The sequence below is a fragment of the Lonchura striata genome, chromosome Z (genome assembly GCF_050655825.1).
Source record: "Lonchura striata isolate lonStrDom1 chromosome Z, ASM5065582v1, whole genome shotgun sequence".
NCBI classification, from domain to species: domain Eukaryota; kingdom Metazoa; phylum Chordata; class Aves; order Passeriformes; family Estrildidae; genus Lonchura; species Lonchura striata.
The window spans coordinates 75,272,501-75,297,960 of record NC_140740.1 but is presented as its reverse complement, the minus strand read 5'-3'; the positions used below and the strand labels follow the sequence as shown (position 1 = coordinate 75,297,960).

The 25,460-nt window shown below is 39.6% G+C and overlaps 2 protein-coding genes across 2 annotated transcripts in view; one reads left to right on the top strand and one right to left on the bottom strand.

Annotated features, from left to right (window-relative positions):
• The window catches only part of JMY (junction mediating and regulatory protein, p53 cofactor), a 61,962-nt gene extending 42,454 nt beyond the window's left edge, over positions 1–19,508 (bottom strand). The window contains exons 1-2 of the mRNA XM_021531120.4: positions 18,410–19,508; positions 1,346–1,519 (exon numbers count right to left, since the gene is read on the bottom strand). Coding sequence (XP_021386795.1) covers positions 1,346–1,519; positions 18,410–19,249 — 1,014 coding nt within the window. The 5' untranslated portion in view covers positions 19,250–19,508. The remainder of the gene's footprint in view (positions 1–1,345; positions 1,520–18,409) is intronic.
• Positions 19,509–19,756: 248 nt separating this feature from the next.
• DMGDH (dimethylglycine dehydrogenase) overlaps positions 19,757–25,460 on the top strand; it is an 86,792-nt gene continuing 81,088 nt past the window's right edge. The window contains exon 1 of the mRNA XM_085566369.1: positions 19,757–19,989. The gene's annotated coding sequence lies outside the window, so the exon portion shown is untranslated. The remainder of the gene's footprint in view (positions 19,990–25,460) is intronic.

Here is a 25,460-nt window from a genome sequence, read left to right as displayed (position 1 = left end):
TTATGTATTACTAAAATAATCAACCACAAAATACACCTCTTATGAGGTTATGTTATGTTAGTCTTTCAGGAAGAATACTAAATTATGCATTTTAAAACCAGAATTCAAGAGATTACCAAGTTTTTAAAAAATCCAAACACAGCCAAACACAACATAACTCTTAATATGTATTTCTACTCATTGTAATATTTATCTCTCTTATCTGACAGAAGAACAAACAAATTATCTTTTTCTCCACTACAAATTCCAACAAAATGGGAATTATTTCACCAGTCTTTGAAGAAAACTTATTAATAAATGAAGTGTTTATAAGCTTCAACTGTATAATACATTTGAAAAAAATATTCATGCCAATTATCTATACAGCACCATCATTCAAGAGAATAAAAAGCATTTTTAGTTAAAGCATCATCACATTATAAAACTGAGTTCATTTAAGATTGCTGATTTTTCTGAAAAATTACTTTAGGTACACACCAATATGTCAAAATAAAACTAGTACATCATAAATCCTTTTGCCTCCCTCCATCATTCTGTCTCAAAACCAGTGAGGAACATTATTTTTAAGCTGAAAACAGTAAAGAAATTGTTGGCGAATTGAATAAGGTATCAAGCTGAGATAAAATGATAATTACAATACAGACTAAATTAAACAAAATTTTAGCTTAGAATTAGAAGGCTGCAGTCTTAATAATCTGCACAGGAACTAATAATTTTATCAAAAGTACATCCAAGATGCAATGAAGATAACATCTGTTAGTTCTGGCTAAGCATTCAAGATTAGAATTACTTTCATATATAACAAACATACTCATTCTGGAACAAATTTACCAAAATTCAGTATTCTTCAGATGGCATTTTTAGCTCTTAAGAAAGTATACTGTCCAAGTGTTACAACAAATTATGTATTTTAATATGGTTCCATGTGTTTAAATCTTTTGCAACATGAGAAAAAAAGCTACTGACTTTTCACAGTTCACCAGATTACACAGAAAGTTACTTTTTAGTTTTCTGAGATAAATCTTCTAGAATTAACAATAAATACTGCATATCTCTTCATATTTTATATATTACTCAATATTTCCAACCACAAAATTTTAAGTTTGACTTATTTAATTCAGCCATGCATTTGAAGGGTAAGACAGTAAGATAAACAGGTGGTGTTTAGCTATGTATGTCAGATGTTCTCACTCATTAAAAGCACTCATTTTAGTTAAGAGCCCAGAAAACCAGTCAGCATTTAGTGGAAAAATATCACTTCATATACTGCATAACAGAACTAGTAAACAGGAACTAAAAGGCAGAACTTTCCAAATAGTAAGAACGTCAGTTGCCTTTACCCTACCTTTATCTGCTGTCTTCTAAGCATCGCAAGCTCCCTCATATCTCGGAATGGTTGCAGTAAGTACTGATAGAGCTCCGTGGTCGCTTCTGCAAGATTACTGTAGGCTTCATCTTCCATTTGGTACAGTTCAAGGAGTTCTACCATACTTTCTGTATTCTTATGTTTTTCCAGAAGCTGCAGAAAAAGATCGAGTTTAAATAAAAATACTGGAACATTCCTGATAAAAGTGAAAGCAATTTAAAAAACATTTTTTAGCCTATCCTCTTGTATCATCTTCCCCTTCCCACAAAATCACCAGACAAATAAAGAAAACCATCTTAGTCCCCAAAACACATCTTCAATTCAGCCAGTTAAGCATGAGCACACCTCTGATAACCTTAAATGAGCAGCACTTAGGCTGTTTTTTCAATTTCCAAAGACATCTGGAAGGTAATGAATATGGGCACAAAGACAACAGAAGAAGGAACTTAGCACAACAATTTATAATGCAGTGATCAGGTATGCTAATTCAGACACTTCCCACTTTTCAGTATCAGAGCAGGGGAAAAGAGAATAATAGACAAGGAGACAAAAAGAGAAGTTGCATTTTCAACTTTCTACATTTTTGAGAAGTTTTGGTGTTTGGGTTTTGCAGTTTTTTGTCAGTATGTTCTTTGGATACACACAGCCTCTACTACATGAGTAGGGTCTCAGACAGAGAGTAACCTATATGAAACAAAACTTCCTAGAAGGTTCAACCACAAAACTTTGAATGTATGAACTTTTCATTAATTTTATTTTTGCAATGGGAATTACCTAAGTATTCTAATCCTTAAAAATACTTAGGTGTTAGTATAAAACTAATTCATATAATACAACATCAAAGTCGTCTGCATGATGGTAGCTAGTATATTGTGTATGCTCATTTTGCATCTATTTTGGGCATTTGCCCAAGCAGACTTCACATCATGCTGGAAACCCTTCACCATGTCTATAAAAAATACTTAGTTGTTTAATAAAAACTCATCTCATACAGACATGTGGAGTACTTAATGTATTTACAAAGACAAGATTATCTGAAATTCATTTCCTTCTTATATAATTTTCTAAATCAAAGTATCTTGACTTTTATAATCGCAAAAGTATATATTCACAGTCCAAGTTTATTTAAACTTAACATAGATTACTAACACTATGGGGTAAATAATTCCAATCTTCAATCTGTTCATTGATGTTGGATGCTAAACCATCCATTAAATACTCTCTGTATAGTGAACTGTGTTTCAGTATCAGAATGGGTATGAAAAGTCTTTCTTCATAACGGAAAGTTTGTTTTAGAACATCTAAGTAGCTCCACCTTTGATGAACTAACGGAGGTTAGAGAGAGGATGCAGAGCAGAATGCAGAGATGGTCGCAGCAGCTTTATTTATACATTCAGTATTAAAGTAACAATCAGATTCCATGAAAAGACAGGAAGAGCTTTCCCTTAAGGTTTAGCAGAGAAGAAAGATCTGTGAGAGGGGATGTAGAACACGTATGAAAATCCTCACAAGGAGGAAACTTCAGCACAAGGCAAACTGTTTCGTACCTAAACAATTTCACAGTCAATTGTTCTTATCACGAAGTCATTGTCTATGCTCTCCTACTATTCCAGTAGTACACAGTATTTTGTAGCATTTGAGTTCTCACTGAGACACAACCATTGGACTTGCAGTCTGTAATACTAACATTTTATTAACTTTCAGTCTTAGATACATGTAGCACAACCTGAAACTACAGAAACCCATATATTCTTGGATTCATACGTTAAGTCCCTATGAACCTCACACACTATTCCAACTCACTATTTGTTTCAACCATCTAGCCAAGAATGCACCATCTCCCACAGCTCAAATTCCATGTGACTAGGGCCTAAAAGCAGAGCTGCCATATACCAGCTTTCTTCTACTTTCCCTGAGCACAATCAGAAATCCCTCTGCAGACCTAAAGCTGTAATTATCCTTCCATCGAGCTACTAAATCTTTCTTCTCAAGCCACCCATTGCACAAAGGAACTATTCTAACAGTACATGACAATTTCCTTCTGTTGCTTAGGCTATTAGTATCTTATTATTAAATATATTTACACTTCTGTTTCATCATGAAATACTACTACTCTACTAGGATACAAATTCTAGAGGGCAGCAAAAAATGACAATTCAAGAAAATGTAATAATTTTATATAATTTAAAGGGGAAACTTAGGTACATTTATTCCAGGGACACAACAATACAGTGTAGGGGCTTTTTCCTTTTTATTCACAGATCATTCTTAAGGCCTATTTAGTAGTTCTGGCATTTTGGTAGATGGGCACAACTTTGCATAAGTTGCAGTGAAAGTGCCAAGAAAGAGGAGCAATCCATTTTTATGACTATCAGAATGGTACAAGACATCTTAAGGACACTAAAAACTAGTAGCTACGATAACTATAACTAGTTGGCTGTTCAGAAAAAATCATGTCTATCACTGAAAATAGTAGGGATAAAATAATGAATTATCAATACATTCCTGTGCATACAAAAGGTAAGTAAATGTGCATAACTTCATGGTCTTGCCTGCTGCTGAATCAAATGCTAATTCTAAATTCCTTCAAAAACACCAAGCCTTCAATAAAAAAAACCAAACGCAGAAATAAGGGCGGGTTATTCATAACATATCATATTGAATTATATCTATATATTTATTCCTTCACTATTAACACAAGGTGAACTTCCATTCTTCATCCCTAAGGCAATGATGCAAGCAGAATCCTGTTACAAATGAAGACTTTCTGAATGAAAATGGAAACAAAATTTCATCTGGTCTGCAGTTCCAAAAAAAGATGCAACAAAACAAGAAAAATTACTTAGAAACCGAAAAGTATATTCTTATTTGGTTTAATGCAAAGACCAATGAGCTATTCAATAGGGGTATTCTTCAAATCTTCAAAACAGATAGGAAAGTAACCAGCCTGAGAGTATTGGTTACATACAGCCACATTACACCTATCCATCTATTCATACCATATTTTCACAAAAAACACTAACCTTGGACATAAAGCTTGAATACTGTGTTCAGCTTTGGGACCCACATTACAAGAAATGCACTAAGGTGCCTTTCATTTACAAGATTAGCCTAAATAAATCAAAATATCTGACTCCTTTTGGTTAAAAATAGCTGCTTGCCCTACCAGGTACCAAGGAAGCAGGAAGCAGAAAAACTAGTGTCCCATTGCAATGTGTGTTTCCCCAAGAGAAGAGAGAGGGAGGAAAATACCTAAAAAAACTAAATGGGATTTCTAGACACATCATTTCTCAAAAAGGTACAGTAGCTTAAAACCCACTTGAAAAGGTGTATTTGAGTAAATATCCAATCTAGCCCAAGATGAGTAGATCAGCTTCTAGGGAAAGTCACCTGAACTATATGAACTAACTATAAAAGTCAACTCTAAGTTTATTAAACAAGGGGAAATAATACAGTATAGCTAATCAGTACTTGGAAATACCATTGCCAACCTTCTTCCCTAATCTTGTCTATATGCAAATGTAGAGTATGCTTTCTTGGTAACTGGTTTTTTAACTATTTTTTTGTTTTAGCTGTGTGGGGATCCATCTCTTCTTCCAAGGAACAAGTGACAGAACAAGAAAGAAAGAACTGTCAAGCACTGAAACAGGCTGTGCAGCAAAGTGGCTCAGTCATCAGCCCTGGGCATATTTAAAGGATGTGCAGATGTAGTACTTAAGGTCATGGTTTAGTGGTGGGCTTGGCAGTGCTACATTAGTGGTTGGACCTGACGATTTTAAAGGTCTTCTCTGACCTAAATTATTCTATATAAGTGGTTTAAAGGAATACAGAACTATTCTATCTCACATTTTGGAAATGGGGTGCGTATCAACCACCAATGCTTCAACAATCCAGGGTGGTATGAACAGAAGATCAATAGCTTTGATTCTACTTCTGTATGGAGGCTTTTAACCCTGATGAAGAGTCCAGGTGCTTCACTGCCAGCAGTCTGGAAGAGGCACTGACACAGGAAACAGATGGTGTCAAACTGGCTGCACAGAGCACCTCCCATTATAACGCAGTCTGATGGAGCTTTCCTGCTCCAGATCAAAGCTAGCTGAAGCATTATTTTTAGCTGGCTGCCCTCTAGATAGTATTCAGACTACTAGATACCTGGGATGCTGGAACTAGCACAGAATTAATGTCATAATGAAAACCACACCCTCCATAGACCCACAGGTAATTTGATTTTGTATGCTCCTATTTTCACACAGGCAGTAATAAAATGAGTACCTAGCCAAGTGTCTAGACCAACGCAGAACATTAAAGCCAGGCAAGGTGTTGGCATAAAATACAGGGACTATTTTTGTGGCTTATTTTATGCCCCAGTGAAGATTAATTCTCAGCACAGACATTCAGTGTTACTGCTCATTTACTTCAACAGTCTCAGTATGAATTTTTGACTTTCACGATTTTTTAATTACATTATTTAAAGAAGTGGGTGGAGGACAGCAGAGTAACATCCTGTACAGGCCTGACTAGCGGTATACACACTGAATGCTGCATTTATTTTAAGAATCATGTTTCACAGATGTTGCATTGTTCAGAACTAAATGAATCCATATATTTTAGGCAACTATTATGCAGATACACTCTAACTAGCAGGAAACACTTTTTTTCTTTAAATTTTAACAGCACATATATTTGAACTATATAAACTATAGTTATTTTGATTTTCTTAATTTTTTTATTTTGTTCAAAAGGCTTTAAAAGCATTAAAACAGTTTAATTATGTGCAAGTTGACCTCAGATGAGTGCATAATCCACAGTTTTATTTAATCATAGAAGAGCCAAGTCTTATATTTTCTTTCCTAATACTCCCAAAACTATCTCTGTTATTATTTTTTGGCGTATTTTATAAAAACATGGCAATATGACACAGAACCATTTTTACATAAAATCAGTCATAAAGATATTTTTTCAGTATCTTCCCAAGTTCCTTCATACTTCAGAAACAACTACGTAATAGCCTATTTTTCTACAAATTTAGACTGTCAGAAGCCTGAAAGTATTATCTGCCATTTCCAAGAAGAGTTCTAAAGATTCAAATTGAAGCATATTCAGTTTCACAGGTAGAACTACAGATAGCTGTTGTCAGAGAAGTACAGTACTGCAGACAGCAGTTTTAGGTACTCCATCCTTTCTCCAGAGAACAGAAGTCCTAAGAGTAAAATATTCAACCCTCCTGATAATGCACTGGCAATAGTTCAAAACAACATTTAGACAATCAGTTATAAAGAAGTAAAGCTAGAGAGTATGCAAAATCTGTATGCAAAATTTTAGCAACTGAACATAGAAGGCAACTTTTTTTCCATTAGAACATGCTTGGAACTGTTTCTCTTTAACCAAATTAAAGAAATTGTTGTAAAAAGCAAATAAATTTCTATGTGTCCTGACAACAAACAGAAGTCTCAATTACATGAAATCTACACTAAAGGCAAACTGCTTCTCTCACTCTTACAAACGTGGTTCTGTACTTAAATGTCACCCATCACAGTTAAGAGATTAAGACTTGCCAGGATATCCAGCTGTTTGCATGATTGCACTGCCATCAATAATCCTTACCTTTGTGGTAAAAAAAGGTCAGTTGCATTACTGTAGCAGTAACAGACCAAAGCCAGACTCTCCCACACAGGTCTAAAGTATATTTTACTGCTAAGGCAAAAATCATCTAAGAGAACACAAAAGCTAGATAGAGAGGAAGGATGTCATAAATAAATTAGTTAATGACTAGCATGGGAAGTGCTGGATCCAGCACTCTATCTGTCTAATCTCCTAAGAGTTAAAAAAGATAAAAACAAGTAAATTCCATACTAACTTTAAAAACGACATTGCAATTGACCACCTACTGAGTGCACAAAAAGTGACCATTTTTTTTCAGAGACTTCTGAAGACAGGGCATTGAAGTGTATGCTGATGCACTGCCAAGGTTTTTGTCTGGATTTGGGTAGTTTTTAAAATGCCTATTTAAAGAAGAGGTGAGCTAATTCAACTAATTAAACTAAAAGCACAGATAAAACATACATAGCAAGCAAGTTCAAAGTTCACATGCATTCAAAAAAATGGAACAGCAAACAAGAAAACCCAACAAAGATATTGGAAATCCAAACATGAGCGCTCAAAACACAAAAAATTAAGAATACTTACATAACATGTGTCATCTAGGTATCTGAAGAGCTGCTAATACAAAATGAACCACATCATTTCCCTTTAAACACTACTTTAAACAGTCCTTTACCTGTACACAGTGAGCCTAGGACCTCAGTACATGTGTGCAGAGATGTTCCAGGTGGGTGGAAAGGGTTTTGTACCGGAGGATTACAGTAGTGGCATCTGTAAGAAGATGCCAGAAGCATCCCCCATGTCCAACACAGCTAAAGCCAGTGACCTCCAAGACAGACCTACCACTGGCCAAGGCCAAATCCATTAGCACCTCTGGGATAACACATACAAGATGGGGGAAGAGTGCTGGCTCAACAGCTGCAGCTCAAGAGAGGAGCAAGAACAGGTGAGAGGAACAACTTTGCACATAACAAGGTCAGTGAAGAAGAATCTGTGGGGGGTTCTCCAAGCACTTGTGTAGATATTCTTGCAGCCTGTGGAAGACCCTGCACTGGAGCAGATGGATGGGCCCTGAAGTAAAATGCCATTTCATAGAGAGCCCATGCTGGAGCGGGCTCCTGGCAACCTGTGGCCCCATGGACAAGGGAGTCTACGCTGGAAAAGTTTTCTGACAGGACCCCTATGATCTCATGAAGGACAGACACTGAAGCACTTGGTTCCCCAAGGACTGCACCCAATGTGATGGACTTACACAGCCAGAAGTCCATGGAGGTCTGTCTCCTGTGGGTAGGTCCCCATGTCAGAGCAGGGGAAAATCATGAAGAGGAAGAATGGTAAAGAAAACACATGATGAACTGACCACAACCCTCCTTCCCTATCCTCCTGTGTTATCCAGGGAGAGGAGGTAGAGAAATCAGTAGGGAAGTTGAGATGGGAGGAGTAGTGTGAAGATGTTTATGATATGGTTTTATTTTTCACTATCAAACTCTGATTTATCAGCAACATATTAAATTAATTTCCCCATGCTGATTCTATTTTGCCTGTGACAGTAACTAGTGAGCAATCTCTTCTTATCTTTATCTCTGCCCATGAGCCACATCATTTTCTTGCCCTACCCAGCTGACGAGGGGAGTCACAGAGAGGCTCTGGTGGCCACCTGATGTACAACATCTACTCACTGCAAGAGGACACCCCCAGAAGTTTATGACCAGCAAAGATTGCTTAGCCACTTTTCACTCCTATCAGTGTTTCTCACTTATACTCAGGTTAACAGCTCCTGGACAGTAACAATTACCTTTGTCTAGTTCTTTTACACTGCTTACCAACATACACCTCATTCAATATACTACCCGTAATACAACTCCACAGATAAAGAAAAGAACTGAACTGAGTAAGAAAAACTGAAGTAGTATTTTAATGCAGCCAAGTGAGTCAAAACATTACTTCCATGTATGCATCACTACTGAACAATGCAACTTGTCTCCTCCCACACGGAATTCTAAATAGAAATCTCAGCAGAACTGTATGTATATATAAAACTTGTAGGAAAATTGCAAGGCTTTGGCATAAAGCTGTCAGCTCTGACAACAACGTATGGCACACTAGATCTCTTCTGAAAGCTCAAGAGGGAAATGCCAAAAACTAGAAACTATGCATCTCCTTCTCTGTAAACAAGATAAACATGTAATACTATGTGGGGTGCTCTTTAAGCTGGTACTAGTCTGGTCACTTTACCTTACTGTGTGATGGGGTTGTACGACTCCTTAGTCAGACTGCCATGTCAAATGAGTGTCTATAAATACCAGGTATTAGTTTGAATTTAGTATATTACTTTTATAGTCACAGATGAGCTACAGAAGTCATAGCAAACAACGGCTAACTGCATGGGCGCTCTCATCATACAGGAGTGCTAGGTTCTCCTCCTGTTAGTAACACAGAAATAGGTATTTACAATGTAACAAAATTTCATTCATTAAATAGATCTGTTTAGATCTGTATTTCAGAGTTATTATGGTATTTTGAGACTTCTTTCCTTTGAAAAGAGGCAAAATAAAAGATAAAGTCATTAATGAATCACTGGTTGGTTGGAATGTGGTAACTGAACAAAAAGACTTCTAGGCAACACCTCACCCTGAAGGCTTGGCAAAGAATTACTTCACACATATCCTAATGAGTTCTAAGTGGTTTTTTTTCTGCAGGTCAGAAGACTGAGAACAAAAGTGTTCAAGTTGTGCCATAAAATACTTTAACTTTTGGTCCACAAATTGTCTTCTTCTATCCTTCTGAAATACGCTGTGAGTCAGGAGAATATACTCAAGAGCACCAAAACTGACAACTATCTAAACAAACTAATACTTGCATAGAACAAGTAATTTTAGGTAGCAGGTATTATAGTTCAGTCTTAAAACCTTTCACACAAGATTTGCCATGTCAGGACACAGGCCTAGCCAAATACTTGTCTGCAGACAATGTTCTTTTATGAAAACAAAGAACATTCAATGGAAAGAAAAAAAATTAAAGAGGTACAATCAATTTCACTGTGAAGTCAGCTCATGGGAATTAGATTAGTAGCACTGAATTAGTACTCTTAGCAATTTGACAGTGCATTTGGCATGGTAGTGAATAATTCTCAAATGTCTGATAAGTCTACTGTTAGACTTTTAAAAGTCTAATTCAAAGCAGGAAAAGCATTACAACAATACTAGATTCTAAAAACTTGTGAGGGTGAATTTGCTTTTTAAAGCTGACCCAGCAGCTTGCTCCTATCGAGAGAAGATTCCACTTCCCATCTCCTCTTGCCTCTCTTCTTCCCAGTCTACTCCAGTTCCATTTTGCTTCTGCTCTCAGGTACCCTCTTCTCCACTTCACTGGCTTTACTATTTCTCAGATTGTCTTGGTTCGACAAGACATTACAACCCAGGACACAGATCCTTCAACGAACTAACTCAGCGTCTGGCAAAAAACCACTTTGTGGTCTCTCTTAGAGTAATGCACTGAGGTTTATTGAGTTGAATCAGCATACTGTAAGGACAGAGAAGCAGAACAGGAAGGAATAGAAAGCTGACGTGGAGGAGGACAGAAAGGGATAGCATCCCTCGCTGTCAACACTAGCAAGCTGATGATCCAGTTCTTCAGCTCACTCCAACAACACAGCTGATGAACCACCTTTAAGCCCGGGTGACAGATGAGAGGTAACTCAAATAGCCCTCTGTGAATTCTTTCAATGCTGCTACAGTTCAGCCTCTATGGCGCCTTATACAATGATGCAATCATGGAAAGGTAGGCCTAAGGAAACAGCATTTTGCCATTTCGCATCCCTAAATGAAATTTTTAAAGCTCAAATAATAGGGGTTTTATTTAGAAGTTGGATAAGTCCAAAAAAAAAGGCTAGTAGAAAGAACATATTTACAGTTCACTATTAAGAACAAAAGGCTAAATAAGATACCAAGAAAATCCTTAGATCCCATATCATGCACATTTTTCCTCCTATCTTAACAGTAAATACAGTAAATTTCAAGCTACTAAATCATTTTTATAATAGAACAGTATTTCAGGCAAAAACAATTTCTATTAGCACCAGCGGAACACAGATTAGTTTTCTGCGGTGCTAATTGTTTGAGTTGGTTTTCTTCCTTTTCTTAGGGAGAAATGAATGGAAAAGGATACTCAGTTTAAATGTTAAATGGAAATAAAATCGATGTGTGATAAACATCATGATAAAACACATCTGAAATTATATATATCATTTACCTACTCATTCAATTCCTCCAGAAGACTTCCAATATTGCAAGTAGTTTGGGATTTTTTAACCTCCTCCCATATATGAATTTTTTTCTGAATTATACTACTCTGAAATGACAAAATGATACAATTTAAAATTTGGACATCTGATGATCATGAACATTACTGAAGGCTAAAGAATTTGGAATCTGAAGCCACAGGGTTATTTATACTGTAGAAAAATTACAAACTTAGAAACCTCTAGAACTAATCTACAGATTTTCCCCCTCAAAAGTTTCACCATTAATACATTAATGTCTTTTTAATTTCTTCTTTTTCTTCTTCATTTTTTAGATTTCAACACATATAAAACACAGCTTTTTTTAAAGTTCAAGTTTCCTTTAAATAAAAAGAAAGCCCTAATCAAAAGTAGTTTTATTTTAAGTATGGGCTCCAACTAGAAACACAGTAAGGTCCTCCTAACATAATAATCTATAATTCAAGTTACTGAAAATCTTTTACAACACCCTTTCCCTAAAGTAGCTCAAATAAGTCATGATGCAATACTGTTACATGAAAAGTTGCGCTATTATTAATTATAGATGACCTACATAAATTGTCTGCAAGTCACCACAAACAAATGCTAACTGATTATTTAAATAACATTTTTCAGAGAAAAAAACTCAAACAAATGCAGGTCCCTCACACTTGTATCACAGCATTTTTCCAAAGGCAGGTCAGAAACACTTGCCACAAACATTTTAAAAAGTATTGTAACAGAAGATAATTAAAAATTTGGGTTGTTTTCTGTATTTAATAATCAATGTCCTATAAAAAATGTAAATGTTTGCTGAATGACTGGAAGTGTTTTCTAAGACCTTTCCTGAAGCAAATCCTTAACAAAAAAATGTCCACCATGCATTCAAATTTGTCTGAACAGGTACTGTTTGTCATTAGTAATCAAAAAAACTCATAGAAATACATTTGATACTCCTACAAAAATACCACACCCAGAAAAGAAACCCAGAGATAGGGTCTTACCACTGAAAGATTTTGAATGAAAGCAGTATCTGCCAAAGGTTTTGTAACTGGTGAGTGGAGTCATGCCAATGGTATCACCCATGTTCTATTTACATCTGCACTAAATGGCTGCAGATGATCATGTCCAAAGCCTGGCTTGCCAGGGAAGCTGTCTTCTCATCAAAACATATCCATATACATATTAACTAATTCACTGATGCTCTGTATCCTTAAAAAATCATTTTTCCCTCTCCTACTGTCCTATCTTCCTTCTCTCTCTAACATATTTCTAATAACTAGGTTTTCATCTCTTTGGCAGATCTATATTTAGCTGGACTGAGTCCTAACTTCCATTGAAGTTCTCTCCAGTAACAGCAATATCCTGGTGCATTGCAATGCTATGTTGCTAATAATATTAAAAAATAAATGTTAAAAGCACACCCTCAAAAACGAAAAATGTAGTAATTTCCAAAAATCTCTGCTTCTCAATGCCTTCTTTAGGTTTGTGGTATAAATATTTACATATGTAAAGCACACAATCCTCCCTATTTGTAAAGTGTCTTATCATGTTACAGAAACATAAAAAGATTAACTAACCTATGACAGTAAATGTCTTCAAATTCAATACCTGCCTGGGTAATAATATTATGTCAGCCAGAAAAGGAGAGAAAAAAATATTTACTGGCTTAAGAAAGCAGTTTTAAACAGCATTTACTTGAAGGGAGGACATTCAACTGAAGAGAAAGAAAATAATGGTAGAAAAAAAAGAGAAAAAGTAAACAAGGTAAGCACGAAGAAAGTACAACCGAGTACCATCTCTACAAGCTAAGAAATTAAGGAAGCTGTGAAACCTGAGTAGCACAATGGATATAGAACACATATTACACACATTGTACCTCTCAAAATATTCTGTCATATGAAAATGCTACAAATGGGTACCAACAATTTTAAACAAAAAACAGGAAAATTTTTATCTATGGAAACAAGGGGAGTATCACATGAAATGATCTCAGCATCAGAGTATCAGAGTAGTCTCCCAAGTAATAGACATAAATGGCTCCCCAATCCTACTTTAGGCAGTTAAAAAGACCATATACTGCCTTTTTTTTTTTTTTTTTTTTCCGTCTTCCAGTTATTTGGATAAGGAAATTAATTATGAGACTTGCAAGCTGCTGTCTTCAGTTTCCAAAAATTAACTCCAGGCTTACTTATACTGCTATATTGTACAGAATGCACCACTACTTTTCATCTAAGATTTAAATTCTGTCAAAGAAAGATCTATTTTTTTTTTAATCAGTGCCCTTTTCTTTATATGATTCATGGGAAACATATAAGTTTCCCATGTTTTAAAGAAATGTACATTGTTTTAAGCACTCTGACTTTCGGGTACAGCTGCAGTACTCATTGCCAACTTGCTCTAGCAGTCACCCAATACCAGGCAGAGTATTAATTAATATCATGTAGATGTCTCCAAAGAGCTTGGAGGCTACCTGCCAGTTCTACAGAGTATACCCTACAGCTGCTAACATATTGTGGTTAGAACTAACTTCTAGTACTAGTTCAGCAGTTAAACAGCTGATTTACAACATATTTATAATCCAAACAGTGTTACTGGAAACAAGCGTTAACTCTACAAATAATTAATACAAAAAAAAAGCATTCCATCAAACTAGCTTGGACTTCCCAAATGCTCAGCATTAGTCTTAACTCTGCTCTCCTCATGTCAAGAGGAAAAAAAATTCATGGTATCTTATTAATCCTCTGTGCTCCCAATGTAAAATCCAAACCAGTGTTCTGTTCCCTCCTGAAACACCTTATGTATCTTCTAAACCTAACTATTGCAGTTCATATGCCATATTCAGTTAGTCTTTTTTCTTGCATGGAAAGATGTTCCATTGGTTTTGATGGAAAAACTACTGTTGCTATTTTTTTTTCCATTTTACAGGAACACTGAATACTTTTTTGTAATGTTTTACATTTACTTTGCATTATTTTTGATTCTGATGTTGAAACTCTCTTTAAATTTCATTGTGCCTAGATGCAGATCATTGAACAGCAACCAGACACCTCACTTTTGGAAAACTTCCACTTTTGTTATAGCGCCTCACTACTTACCATATAAACATTTACTTTAGAACTGAATGCATACAGCCAAAACCAAAGAAATAAAATTCTAATTACTGAGAGACCCCTGAATATTATTGATTACTGAAATATTAGAACAGCTTCAACAAAACAAAATATTATTGGATATTATATACTTTTTTTTGATATAAATAGAAATGAGTGACAATATGGAAGAAATACATATTGGAAAGTAACAAATGTGAAATTCCATTATATATAACTGAACCACTTCCTAGCCACTTCCTCTAATCTGACAAGCATATTTCACTCATTCAAAACAAACTTGCCTACTAAATATGCAAAAGTAATTTAGAAAAAAAAAATCCGATTCTGAAGGAAATAAAGCAAACATATAGCTTCCCATTAAAAAAAGGGTATATTTTCTTCTCATACAAGTTGTTACTGTAACAAAATAGATTTGTTTTTCCTTAGCCTTCTTAGTTCTTTAAATAAAAAGAGAATTAAACCAAGCAGGATAATTCTCATGCTTAGCAAATACATTTCTATACAGGAGATGGAAATTATAAATAGCAGTAGATCCTCACTTGCACAGCAGTCTAAAGTCAGCCACTGAAGAGAAGATGCTTTCAGAATTACTTCAGAATTTAATCAGGCACTTAGAAGTATTTGAACATTCACATTTAAAAAAAAATTAAAAGACGACACACAGAGCAGGGATACAAAACAGTCTTTGTCTACCTGCAAAAACTGGAATTCATAGATTTTTTAAAAACAAAAAGAAAACCAAAGCAAGCTTCACACTAGTTTTATACCTGGCACTCAAGATTCTATAGACTACAATCCACCAAATTTCACCCAACCAGGGCTGTAGACCAAATTTCAGTCTACTAAGACCTGCATAGAACAGGATCATTCCCGGAGCATATACTTCAAAGATGCTGAAGTAGATGTATAACATATAGATAGACTTCCCAAACTGTCACCTTGTTATGCAAAAGCATACAATGAAATGTGTCTGGGGCATGACTAAGCCAGCCATCCCTCTTGATCACAGTCTACATTAACAGCATTTTTTATTCAGGAAAACTTTCTTCAGCCTTTTCACTGACTACCTTCAGCCTTTTAAAAACACAGAATGGACAAAAAGATACAGCACAGATTAACTCACAGAAATTTACAAACATCTATACCTAGCCTAGAAAAACTCTATGTAGGAAGAACATAAATAGGCAAATGGCAGGACTTTGAATACAGAGACAAATATTTTCTGCCTTCCTGACATAAAGTATAGTATTTTGGAAATACTGCCCAGGAAGCTGGAATCACGAGGCTTCAGTACTCTCTGTTGAAATAACATCTTTTTATCTTTTAACTGAATACCTGAAGATTTTTTCAACAGGTATAAACTTCATGGACAAGTTTTTATTTTAAATAAATTCCTCAACTATTTCAAAATTAATAATTTGAAAAAAAAAATAGGAGAAGTGTTAATATCAAAATACCAAATCAGGCATAAGAAATTAATCCCAGGTCACACAGTTCCTCTACAACTATTTTACTTACTCATCTTGGATATGTTTTTACTTGCAACATTCTTATGGTTTATTCTAAAGACCTTAAATTCGGACTGAGATAAAAATTACTATTACAAAAAGCAATGATTACTAACTGCTGTGAAAATAAACTGGCTTGCATGTAATTTATGGGAAGCAATGACTGTCCAAGCAGGAGATGCTAAAACCATGAACATGAGGTTTGCTTGCTTACTTAAGAACACAAATCAAGAGACCCTGCAAGCATTTCTCAAGTAATAGTCTCACTGCACAGAGAAATTTGTCCTAGAGATTATAAGACATATATTAAATAACTACAAACTACAGAGGCACATTTTAAAATGCCAATTCAAGGTCTTGGGAATTGCACAGTTTTACATTAATAAAGACCCTTCACAATCCCTCCTAGATACCATTCTGGTTACCAATGCTTCTCAATCACTTCCTCTTTTCCCAAAAAATTCTTGTAAGAGACAAAACTGTTTAAAATTCCTTCGATCAAACACTCCTGCTATCAGCTGACAGAATTCCAGCACAGATGGAAAAGTAAATTGTTATATAAAACATGCATTCAATACGTTTTCTTTAAAGTACAAAAGCCTTTACTTCAGAAATACCAAGCAGTGCCCATCATCCACTGCTTCATTTGCTTATAATTGCAATGACAAAGAGCATCAGTATGTGCTTAAAGAAAGACATTTCCTGAAGACAAAGTAAACCCCTAACAGGTAAGGAAAAGAGAAACCTGAGAGCCAAAAGGGAAAGAGCAGGTCACTCCGTTGGTTTCTTTTCTTAAACATGAACTACCCTTAATTAAAGAAGGATCGACTTACACAACTGACAGTACAGCTGTATTGACTTTAGGTACACTACCCAGGTTATCATGGGAAAGGAGGGTTGTACAGCACCCAAATATATACTCAGGCTCTGCCATTTTGTCTGCACCAAGCTCAGAACATTAACACAGAATAAAATGATGTAGTTTAGAGAACCAATTTATTTTTGGCAGTAGTACTGCAAAATCGAAATTGAGATTCTCCAAGAAACAAACAGTTCTTGTTCAGTAATTCTTAACTAATATTTCCTCAAAAAAGGCCACATCCCTCCACTTAGGTATCCAGCTCCCAAATTCCACGTGTTTAACATGAACTTCTCTTATCCTGCACAGCTCCTTGTAAAAACTGCTGAATTAAAATCTAAATCTAATTTCAGCATATACTCCCAAGCATTCATGCAGTCAAAAAAACCAGTGAAACACTGTATGTTTTTATAGTCTGTGAACTAAAACCTCTACTGTTATTAAACTAATAACCAATTGTACACCAAATAGCAAGATTCAATTCAGTCCTTTAAACAGATATGAAAAAAAAAAGAAAAATCAAAATTATATATCCTAACACAATAGTATGGAAATTAACTACCTGGCAAGGCTATACTTGGATGTTCTTACCGTGGTTACTTCATGGATACTACAATTTTCTCACATCCTGTAACTCCAGTCACAAAGGAAAAGCTTGGCATGAATTCTATGGACTCAAAACTATGCCATCAGAGAACAAGAAGATATGCTCACACTCCATCAAGGAAAAAAACAATCACCACCACACATCTTGTAAAAGAATATTGGCAGGATATACGTGGGTAGCTGAAGCAGCCGAACTTGACCTATATCCACAACAGAATTAAGATGATGTTTGTAAAAGTAAAGCACAGTGCAACCTGACTCATACTCACAGTCACACCTTGACAGATCCGGGTACATTCTGGACCAAGACAACTGGAGCACAAAAACTAATGTAGAATTCTCACATTATACTTGAAATCTGGGTCCTCACACAACTCAGTCAATTTTTGTACTTTATGAGAAAGTGTAAAAATTCTCATACACTGATGCTAAAAGTTAGCTAGATGGGCATCCTCAACTACTCTGTCTAGAACAGTATATGGTGTAAGAAAGACACGAAGCGTCCTGAAACAGCCAAATCTTGACAGACAATATCAACAGCAACACAGCAAATATCCACTAGGACCAAACAGCTTGCTTTTTTCTTTAGGCTCCAACTCGATGAACTTGTCAGCTGAACAAAAGTTGTAGTTACTCCAACTCCACTGGAAAACATAATCTCGCTATATAAATACCAGATTCAACACCCAGGGCCTGTATGAACCTGGAATTTTTTGGTCTCAAATGCCTAAACTGTACTATCAAAATTAACAACACGTGTTGCTGCTCTCATTTAAAATGAAAAAATTCAGACCCCAACACGTCCTGGTGCAAGGCAATGCAAGAACAAAACTATGGGAGCAAGACCTTGCCAAACCCATCGAATTCATAAACATCCACATTTGATTGCACAGGAAAAAGTACTGAGCCACACTCTGATGAGTAGAGAAATCTGCACCTCCTTAAATCCTGGCCCTAGGGACCTTGGAAAGGTTAAACCCCATTTTTCTCACTAAGGAACAGGACAGCAAGAACAAGAACGACTAAAAAAGATGGCACAGATTAAACTAAATGCGACACTAAAGCGGGGGCATCTAGACCACGCAGGAGCCTCACCTCCTGAATGCGCCTGCGGGCCCTGTGGAGCACCTCTTCGTACCCCTTCTGTCGCAGCTCACTCAGACTCTCATAATACTCTTCGGGGTCGTCGGTCTCAGTAAAGAGCACTTGCGAAAGGATCTTCCAGCCACAGGTATCCAAGCTGTGAACCAAGTAAACTTGCAGCTTGTAGCAGAGAGCGTCCATCTCCTGCTCGGACAGTTCTGGTGCTCCGAAGAGCACCGTCCACATGCCCGAGGGCTCCTCGGGGAAGGCAGGCAGGTAGGGCTCCAGCTCCGAGTTCACCGAGCACAGCTGCTGGTGCACGGCCCGCAAATCCTGGAAGGAGAAGAGGCCGGCCCAGCTGCACTCCTCCCCCGCCGGCTCCGCGTCGGGAGCGCCCAACTCGCTCGCCCGCGGCGGCGAGGGCGGCAGCGACAGCGCGGCGGCCACGTCCTCCTTCCCCAGCTCCAGCACTTCGATCTCCTCGGCGGCACCTGCCGCCTCCGGGCCGCGCTGCGGCCTCTGGGCCGGGCTGCCCTTGGAGCGCAGCGGGCTCTTGGGCAGCGCCTCGGCCCGGGGATGGGCGCAGCCCCGGGGCGGCCCCGGGTCCCTGCGCGCCGCGGGGCCGCCAGCCTTGGGGCCGGCTCCGGCCTCGGGGCCGCCACGGCGCAGCTCCCGGGAGCCGCTGCGCTGGCGCTGCGCCGTGCGGTTGTGGCAGGTGATGGCGAACTTGCCCTCGATCTCGTTCCAGGCCACGATGAAGGCGAACTTGTGCTTCTCCCGCTCCTGGAAGGCGTGCGGCCTGACGGCCACCCAGTCGGCCTCCAACGTCTCCTCCAGGGCGAAGGCGGACATGGCGCTGCGCGACTCCGCACACGGGCACACGCCGCCCGCCCTCCGCGCTCCCGTCCCGTCAGCTGCTCGGCAGCCCCGCACCGCCTTACCGCCCACCACCAGCCATCTTAGCGGCCGGGGTACGAGGGGGAGGGTGCGCTGCTCGCCCAACGGAACGACGAGAGAGGAAGGGCGGACGGGGATCGCCTCCTCCCGCTCCCCGCGCGGGTCCCGCCGGCCACCAAGGCGGACAACGCGCGGCGCCCCCGCGCCAGCACCGCGCGCGCGTCACGTGGGGCGGGATCTGTTTACAAGCGGCGGCGCTGCGGCAACTCCGCGCCGGGCCCGCCCCCCGCGCGGCCTGCGGCAGCCCCGCCCCCCGGGGCGCCTTCCCCCATTGGCCGAGGGAGGCGGGCGGAGCCTCGCGCCCCGGCCGCGCCGCGGAGCCGCCACGCTCGCGCGCTCTCGGTGGGCGCGGCAGGGCGGCGCCCCGCCCCTTCCCGCGCGGCCGCCGCCAGGGGGCGCTGCGGCGGGGGCCGTGAGGGGGAGGCGGCGCGGGGCGGGAGCGGGTCCGCGGCTGTGGCGTGTGGCGTTTCTGACTGGCGATTGAAGAAAAGTGCTTAAAAGATTCGCTGTCGGCAGCGCCTAGCGGCACGGCGTGCAACAGAAGTTTTCACTCCTGGTTAGTCTGCAAAAGAGTGCAGCTTCTGTGACGAGTCCTGGCGACGAGGGCATGTTCCAAAATAGCTGTCCTGAGGCAGGTATGTACTTTATAACTGCAGGAAACTGGACTGACACCCGGCCTTTTGTGCTCACGCCTTGGGAATTGTCAGTGTCTGCAGTGCTTTCCCAGGTTGCCCGTCTTATTGTAAAACACGCAGGTTTCAGTAAGGTTGGACAGACAATTCTCACAAGCTTGTCTTGAAAGGAATGATGAATCCCCTGTGATTCTGAGCTCAAAGGAAGCTCTTTCCTGGTGCCCTTTGGGACATCCCATTTATCCTTATGTACAAATGAACAATAATACTTCATACTAAAACCAACTGAAAATATTTGCACCAAAAATAAGATTGGTGGACAATATGATTCGGCCCATATGGTGCCTTGACCTTTGCTGGATGCCACTTTATCAGTCCCCACTTTCAGTTTTTCTCTCCCCTGAAAAAAGGAGAAAAAGTATGGTGGAAAACAACCAGTAGGTTCAAATAAGGTCGTTTACTGAAGCAAAAGGTTGCATGCAAGCTAAGGAAAAAGCCAGATTTTATTTCTGTGCTTACCATCAACAACTGATGTCTGGGCATTTCCTGGGAAGCAGTGCTTCAGCCCATTTAACTGCTGCATCTTCTGTTTTCCCTTACATCAGGACACCACCAGATTGCACAAATCCCATAATATGCTAGCAGTATTAATTATTAGTATTAAACAGCTCACTGTGGGGATGAACAAGGACTGCAGAAGCTTGCATAATAAAACCATCTACATCAGTCATGGTCAGAGAAAGGGAGATATATTCCCTCATAATCCCCTAAGATAACTCCCCCAATATGGTGAAGCCATCAATGTAACGGCAAAGTCATTGTTTCTGTAAACATATTCTTAAACTTTGCAAAATAAAGAGATAAGCAGCTCACAAACTTAGTATTCTGCAGGAGAGCTACATAACAACCACTATAATGATAGCATGCATGATAAAACTGCCATTGTCTTGCCTCATATTGGAAGCCAAAAAGAACTGTGGTGGTTTGACCTTGGCTGGAAGCCAGGTAGCCACCAACTACTTTATCACTTCCCCTCCTCAGCTGGATAGGGGACAGAGAATAAGACGGAAGACAGTTTGTGGGTTGAGAGCAATTTACTTAAGCAAAAGCAAAACGTTGCATGCACACAAGCCAAGGAAAAAGACCAAGATTTTATTCACTATGTCGCACCAGCAAGTGATGTCAGGCCACTTCCTGGGAAGCAGGACTTCATCATAAGTAGCCATTGCTCTGTAAGGCAAACATAAATGTCTTCTTCTTCTTCTTCCTTTGGCTAGCTTTTACATTTTCTATATTTTATGATATTTTATATCCATATGGTATTAAATACCCCTTTGGTCTGTTCGGGTCAGCTGGCCTGTTTGTGTCCCCTTCCAAGATCTTGCTCACCCCCAGCCTACTGATGGGAGAGGGCAGAGTGTTGGGAAGATGGTGCTGGTGCTATGCCAGTGCTGTACAGCAGAAGACAAACACTGGGGTGTTATCAACAGCTCTGTTGCTATTGGTGCAAAGTACAACACTGTGAGGGCTGCTGTAAGGAAAATTAACTTCATCTCAGCTGGACCAAATACAGCCCATTGGTGATATTGTTGTCCTACTCTAAATTAGAGGAAGCACTGAGAAAATAAAATAAATCATTAGAATTTGCCAGGAAAGCCAGAATGAGTAACAACCTTTTTCTAAATGTACTGTATTGACTATCATCCTGTCCTTGAAGACTGAAGTATTTGAGAAGGGCCTCTGGCAGTCCAGACATGCTCTGGATATTAACCAAGCAATCTCATGTGTGCAGGAGAATGGAGGTTTTGTCTGAAAATCCTAGCTGTCAGAAAAAAGGAGGGAACTCAGCATTCCAAAGATGGACTATCTCTGTTCTTAAGGTTAAGGGTGACATATTCTCTACATCTTGGATTTTAGCACTCTTTCTAATTACTGTAAATGTAGGCATCAGATCAAAGCACCTGTGAAATGGTGTGAAAAGGATTTGATTATATCCCATCCAGAATTTGCCAAGCAAGTAAGAAAAGAATACATTGGTGGAGAAAATACAGTGTCTTTCTATTAAGTATTCAGAGTGGTGGTGGAGTCTCCCACTGTGGAGACATTAAAAACTCACCTGGATGTGTTGCTTCACACCTGCTGTAAGTGATCCTGCCTTGGCAGGGGCGTTAGCCTAGATAATCTCCAAAGTCCCTTCCAACCCTCACTCTTCTGTGATTATGATATTCTTCTATTAAAGAAATTTTTTGGAGGGGAATGTAATCAGCAGGCCAGTTTTGTCTTAATGTGTAAAAGAAAAAACAGTGAAGATGCAGCAATATATATCTCTCCCTGCATGTCCAGACTTAAGAAAATTTAACATGAATCAAGTATGTTTCATCAGACAAAGGATGAGACTCCTGGTCTTTCAGGTACACTAGTGTAGAGCTGAGGTCTTCTGGCTGTTCTCAGACTGCAGAGGGGCAAACTGGTATGATTTAAAGCAAGAACTAGGTAAATGTAACATTTAGGAGCTGGCCAAAAACTACTCTGGAATTACTTGGCTACAATCAAGTTTCTGATAGGCCTCTTTTCAGGCACAGAAAATCCATACCATCAGCTGTCAATAACTGTCATACTTTGCTAAAATTGTACCCCTACAGAAAGCGACCTGCAAGGAAATAACTTTTTAAATTACATTATCAATAAGCATTGAGTAGCCTTCATAGTAGCTTCTGTATTGGGAGACATCCATAACTCTTCATTCATAAAAATACAGACGAGTCTTTTCAGATGTTAGTGAATCTTTAAGGGTGGTTAAAGGAAAAACATCACTGATTGTTCCTGAATAAACCAGCAAAAAATTAAAATTACATTTTAAAAGACCTAGATTGCCTGTAGTTTGTGGGTGGGGTATACTGGACCGTTCATTACTAAAAAGAAGCAGGTTAGGTAGCGCTCAATCCACCTGAGTTGTTGATTCATACGTCTTAAAAAGATGGTAAGTTTGCAGCAACTGAAAGAGCTACTGGCAAGTGTCTCTGAAAAAAAACCCCAAAGCTTTCTGGAGAGAAGGAAACTATTGCCATGCTGCTGCTGAGATCATGACGCTGCAGCACATGGGCATCCTGCCACTATCATGGAAACTGCATGCCTGAGAGGCATGGTTACCTTACCAAGAGGGCTGTTGGAAATAGCAACAAGCTGGCTCATTATGTTTATAGCACCAAAGCTTTTTGAAGGTATGTTGGTTTTGCACAGCCTGGTTTTTGGTGGCAGGGGAGCCACCGAGGTGGCTTCTGTGAGAAGCTGCCAGAAGCTTCCACACTGTCTGGCAGAACCAGTCGCTGATGGCTCTGAGGATGCCCATGTTGCTGGCCAAGGCTGGACCAGTTAGACGTTGGTAATGCCTCTGTAATAACAGATTTAAGAAGAAAATCAAAACAAAGTGGGCACAGTTTTTCCTAACCAGAGAAGAGGAGAAGGTGAGAACATGTTAGGGAAACAACATAGGAAACAACTCCAAAAGTCAGGGAAGAAGGAGGGGAGGAGGTGCTCCAGGCACCGGAGCCGAGATAACTCTGCAGGCCCTGGTGAGACCATGGTGAAGCAGCCGTGCCCTGCAGCCCCTGGGGATCCATGGGGGATGCAGGGATCCACCCACAGCCCATGGGGGAGGTGCCCATGCTGGAGCGGGTGGATGCCTGGAGGAGGCTGTGGTCCGCGGGAGGCTGTGGAGAGAGGGGGCCCTGCTTCCAGGCTGGAGCAGCCTGTCCTTGGAGGACTGCACCCCATGGAAGAGTGACCAACCACAGCAGTTTTGGGAGGACTGTCTGCCCATGGGAGTGACCCAGTTTGCAGCAGTTTTGGGAGGACTGCTGCTGGTGAGATTGGAACCATGCTGGGGAAGGTCACAGAGAGCTGTGTCCCTTGGGAGGGACCCCATGGCCTCACGGGGGAAGGATTCCTCTCCCTGAGCAGCAGAAGAAAACCTCGGGTGATGAACTGACAAAAGCCCCACGCCCTGTCTCCTTGTGCTGTCAGTGGGAGGGAGGTAGGGCTTGTGGGGAAAAGTATTCTTTATGGGCTTAGTTTACTTCTCATTTTGTCTGGTTTTGTTAGCAATAAATTCACTTTGTACCTCTAAGCTGAGCCTGTTTTGCCCTTAGAGTGTTTTCTCCTGATCCTTATCTGAATTCATGAACCCTTTGTTAAATTTTTCTTTTCTCTGCCCAGCTGTGGCAGGGGAGGGTGAGCAAGCAGCTCTTGTGGGTGCCTGGCATTTAGCCAGTGTCAAACCACGACAGAGGGCCACAAGAGTCCTGTCACTAGTGAGCTGAAATGCAAAGTTAGGAATTCAATTGATGTCCTATTTCTTATTAAGAAGTGGGTCAAGTGCCAGAACTTTTAAGGCAGGGAATAGTTGGAGTCATTGCTGTCCCTGGGTAGTGACATTTAATAACATCTTGAAGTAGTGATACAGAAAAGAGTAGGTTTGAAAATTTCCAGGAGTTTTCTGCTTTTTCTGCCTCACAGTATCATTTCCCTGAGCCTCTATTTGCTGGTTCTATCAGAATCTGATCTCTGTTCAGGTTGGTGTTGGGAGAACAGGGAATCCAAATCTGGCAGCAAAGGTGACCTGCCTAGGTAGATCCATATATAATTGATGTAAAACTGAGCTGGTGATGGGATGAAATCCTGTGGAACTCCACGTATACATTTATTGGCACATGTGTGAGGTGGATAAGTAATTGCTGATTGTAAAAGCTTTGAATAACCTGAACCCTTGCAAAGTGATCTCACCTGATGCTGCCTAAATTATCTTTTGCATGCTGATGTTGTGAATAGGAATAGAAATATTCCTGCATGTGTTTATACAAGGATTCCAGTTTGGTCTCTGACTCCTGCAGTATGCTGCAGGTTGAACTGAAATTATACCCTTCTGGATCTGAATCCCTGACCACCTTGGATAAAGTAGCTTTAGTCCAAAATGTTCATGAGAAACGAGGCCTCATCTGGGAGGGAAGCTTGGTTTAGTGTTTCATCAATTCCAAACACCTGCTATGGAAAAGTGATTTCTGCCTGAATACAAGACTTTAGAGTCTCAGTTAACCAGTTAACTCAGTTAATGCATTGTCTTTTGCCAATTGAGATGAAAGGAGGAGGCAATTCAGTAGTGTGCTTCAAAGAACTGTAGCATCAGGACTATGTTTAGGTGTCCTGAAACTGCTGTTAAGTATTGTGCTTAACATAGCTGTGCTGGACAAGCATTTTTAGTAGTCTTATGTTGATAGTATGATTCAAATTTTAGTGTGGGCAAGCCAAATAGCAACATCTGTTTGTGGTTGGTTGGAGTCCTTTTTTTATTCTGGCAAAAGTTTTAATAGTGTTTCTGTGATTCTGTTTATGTGAAATAAGACAAGACCACACCACATGGCTTTGTGGTGTCATAGTAACAATGAAACACCCACCCAACAGCATACTTGCTAGTAATG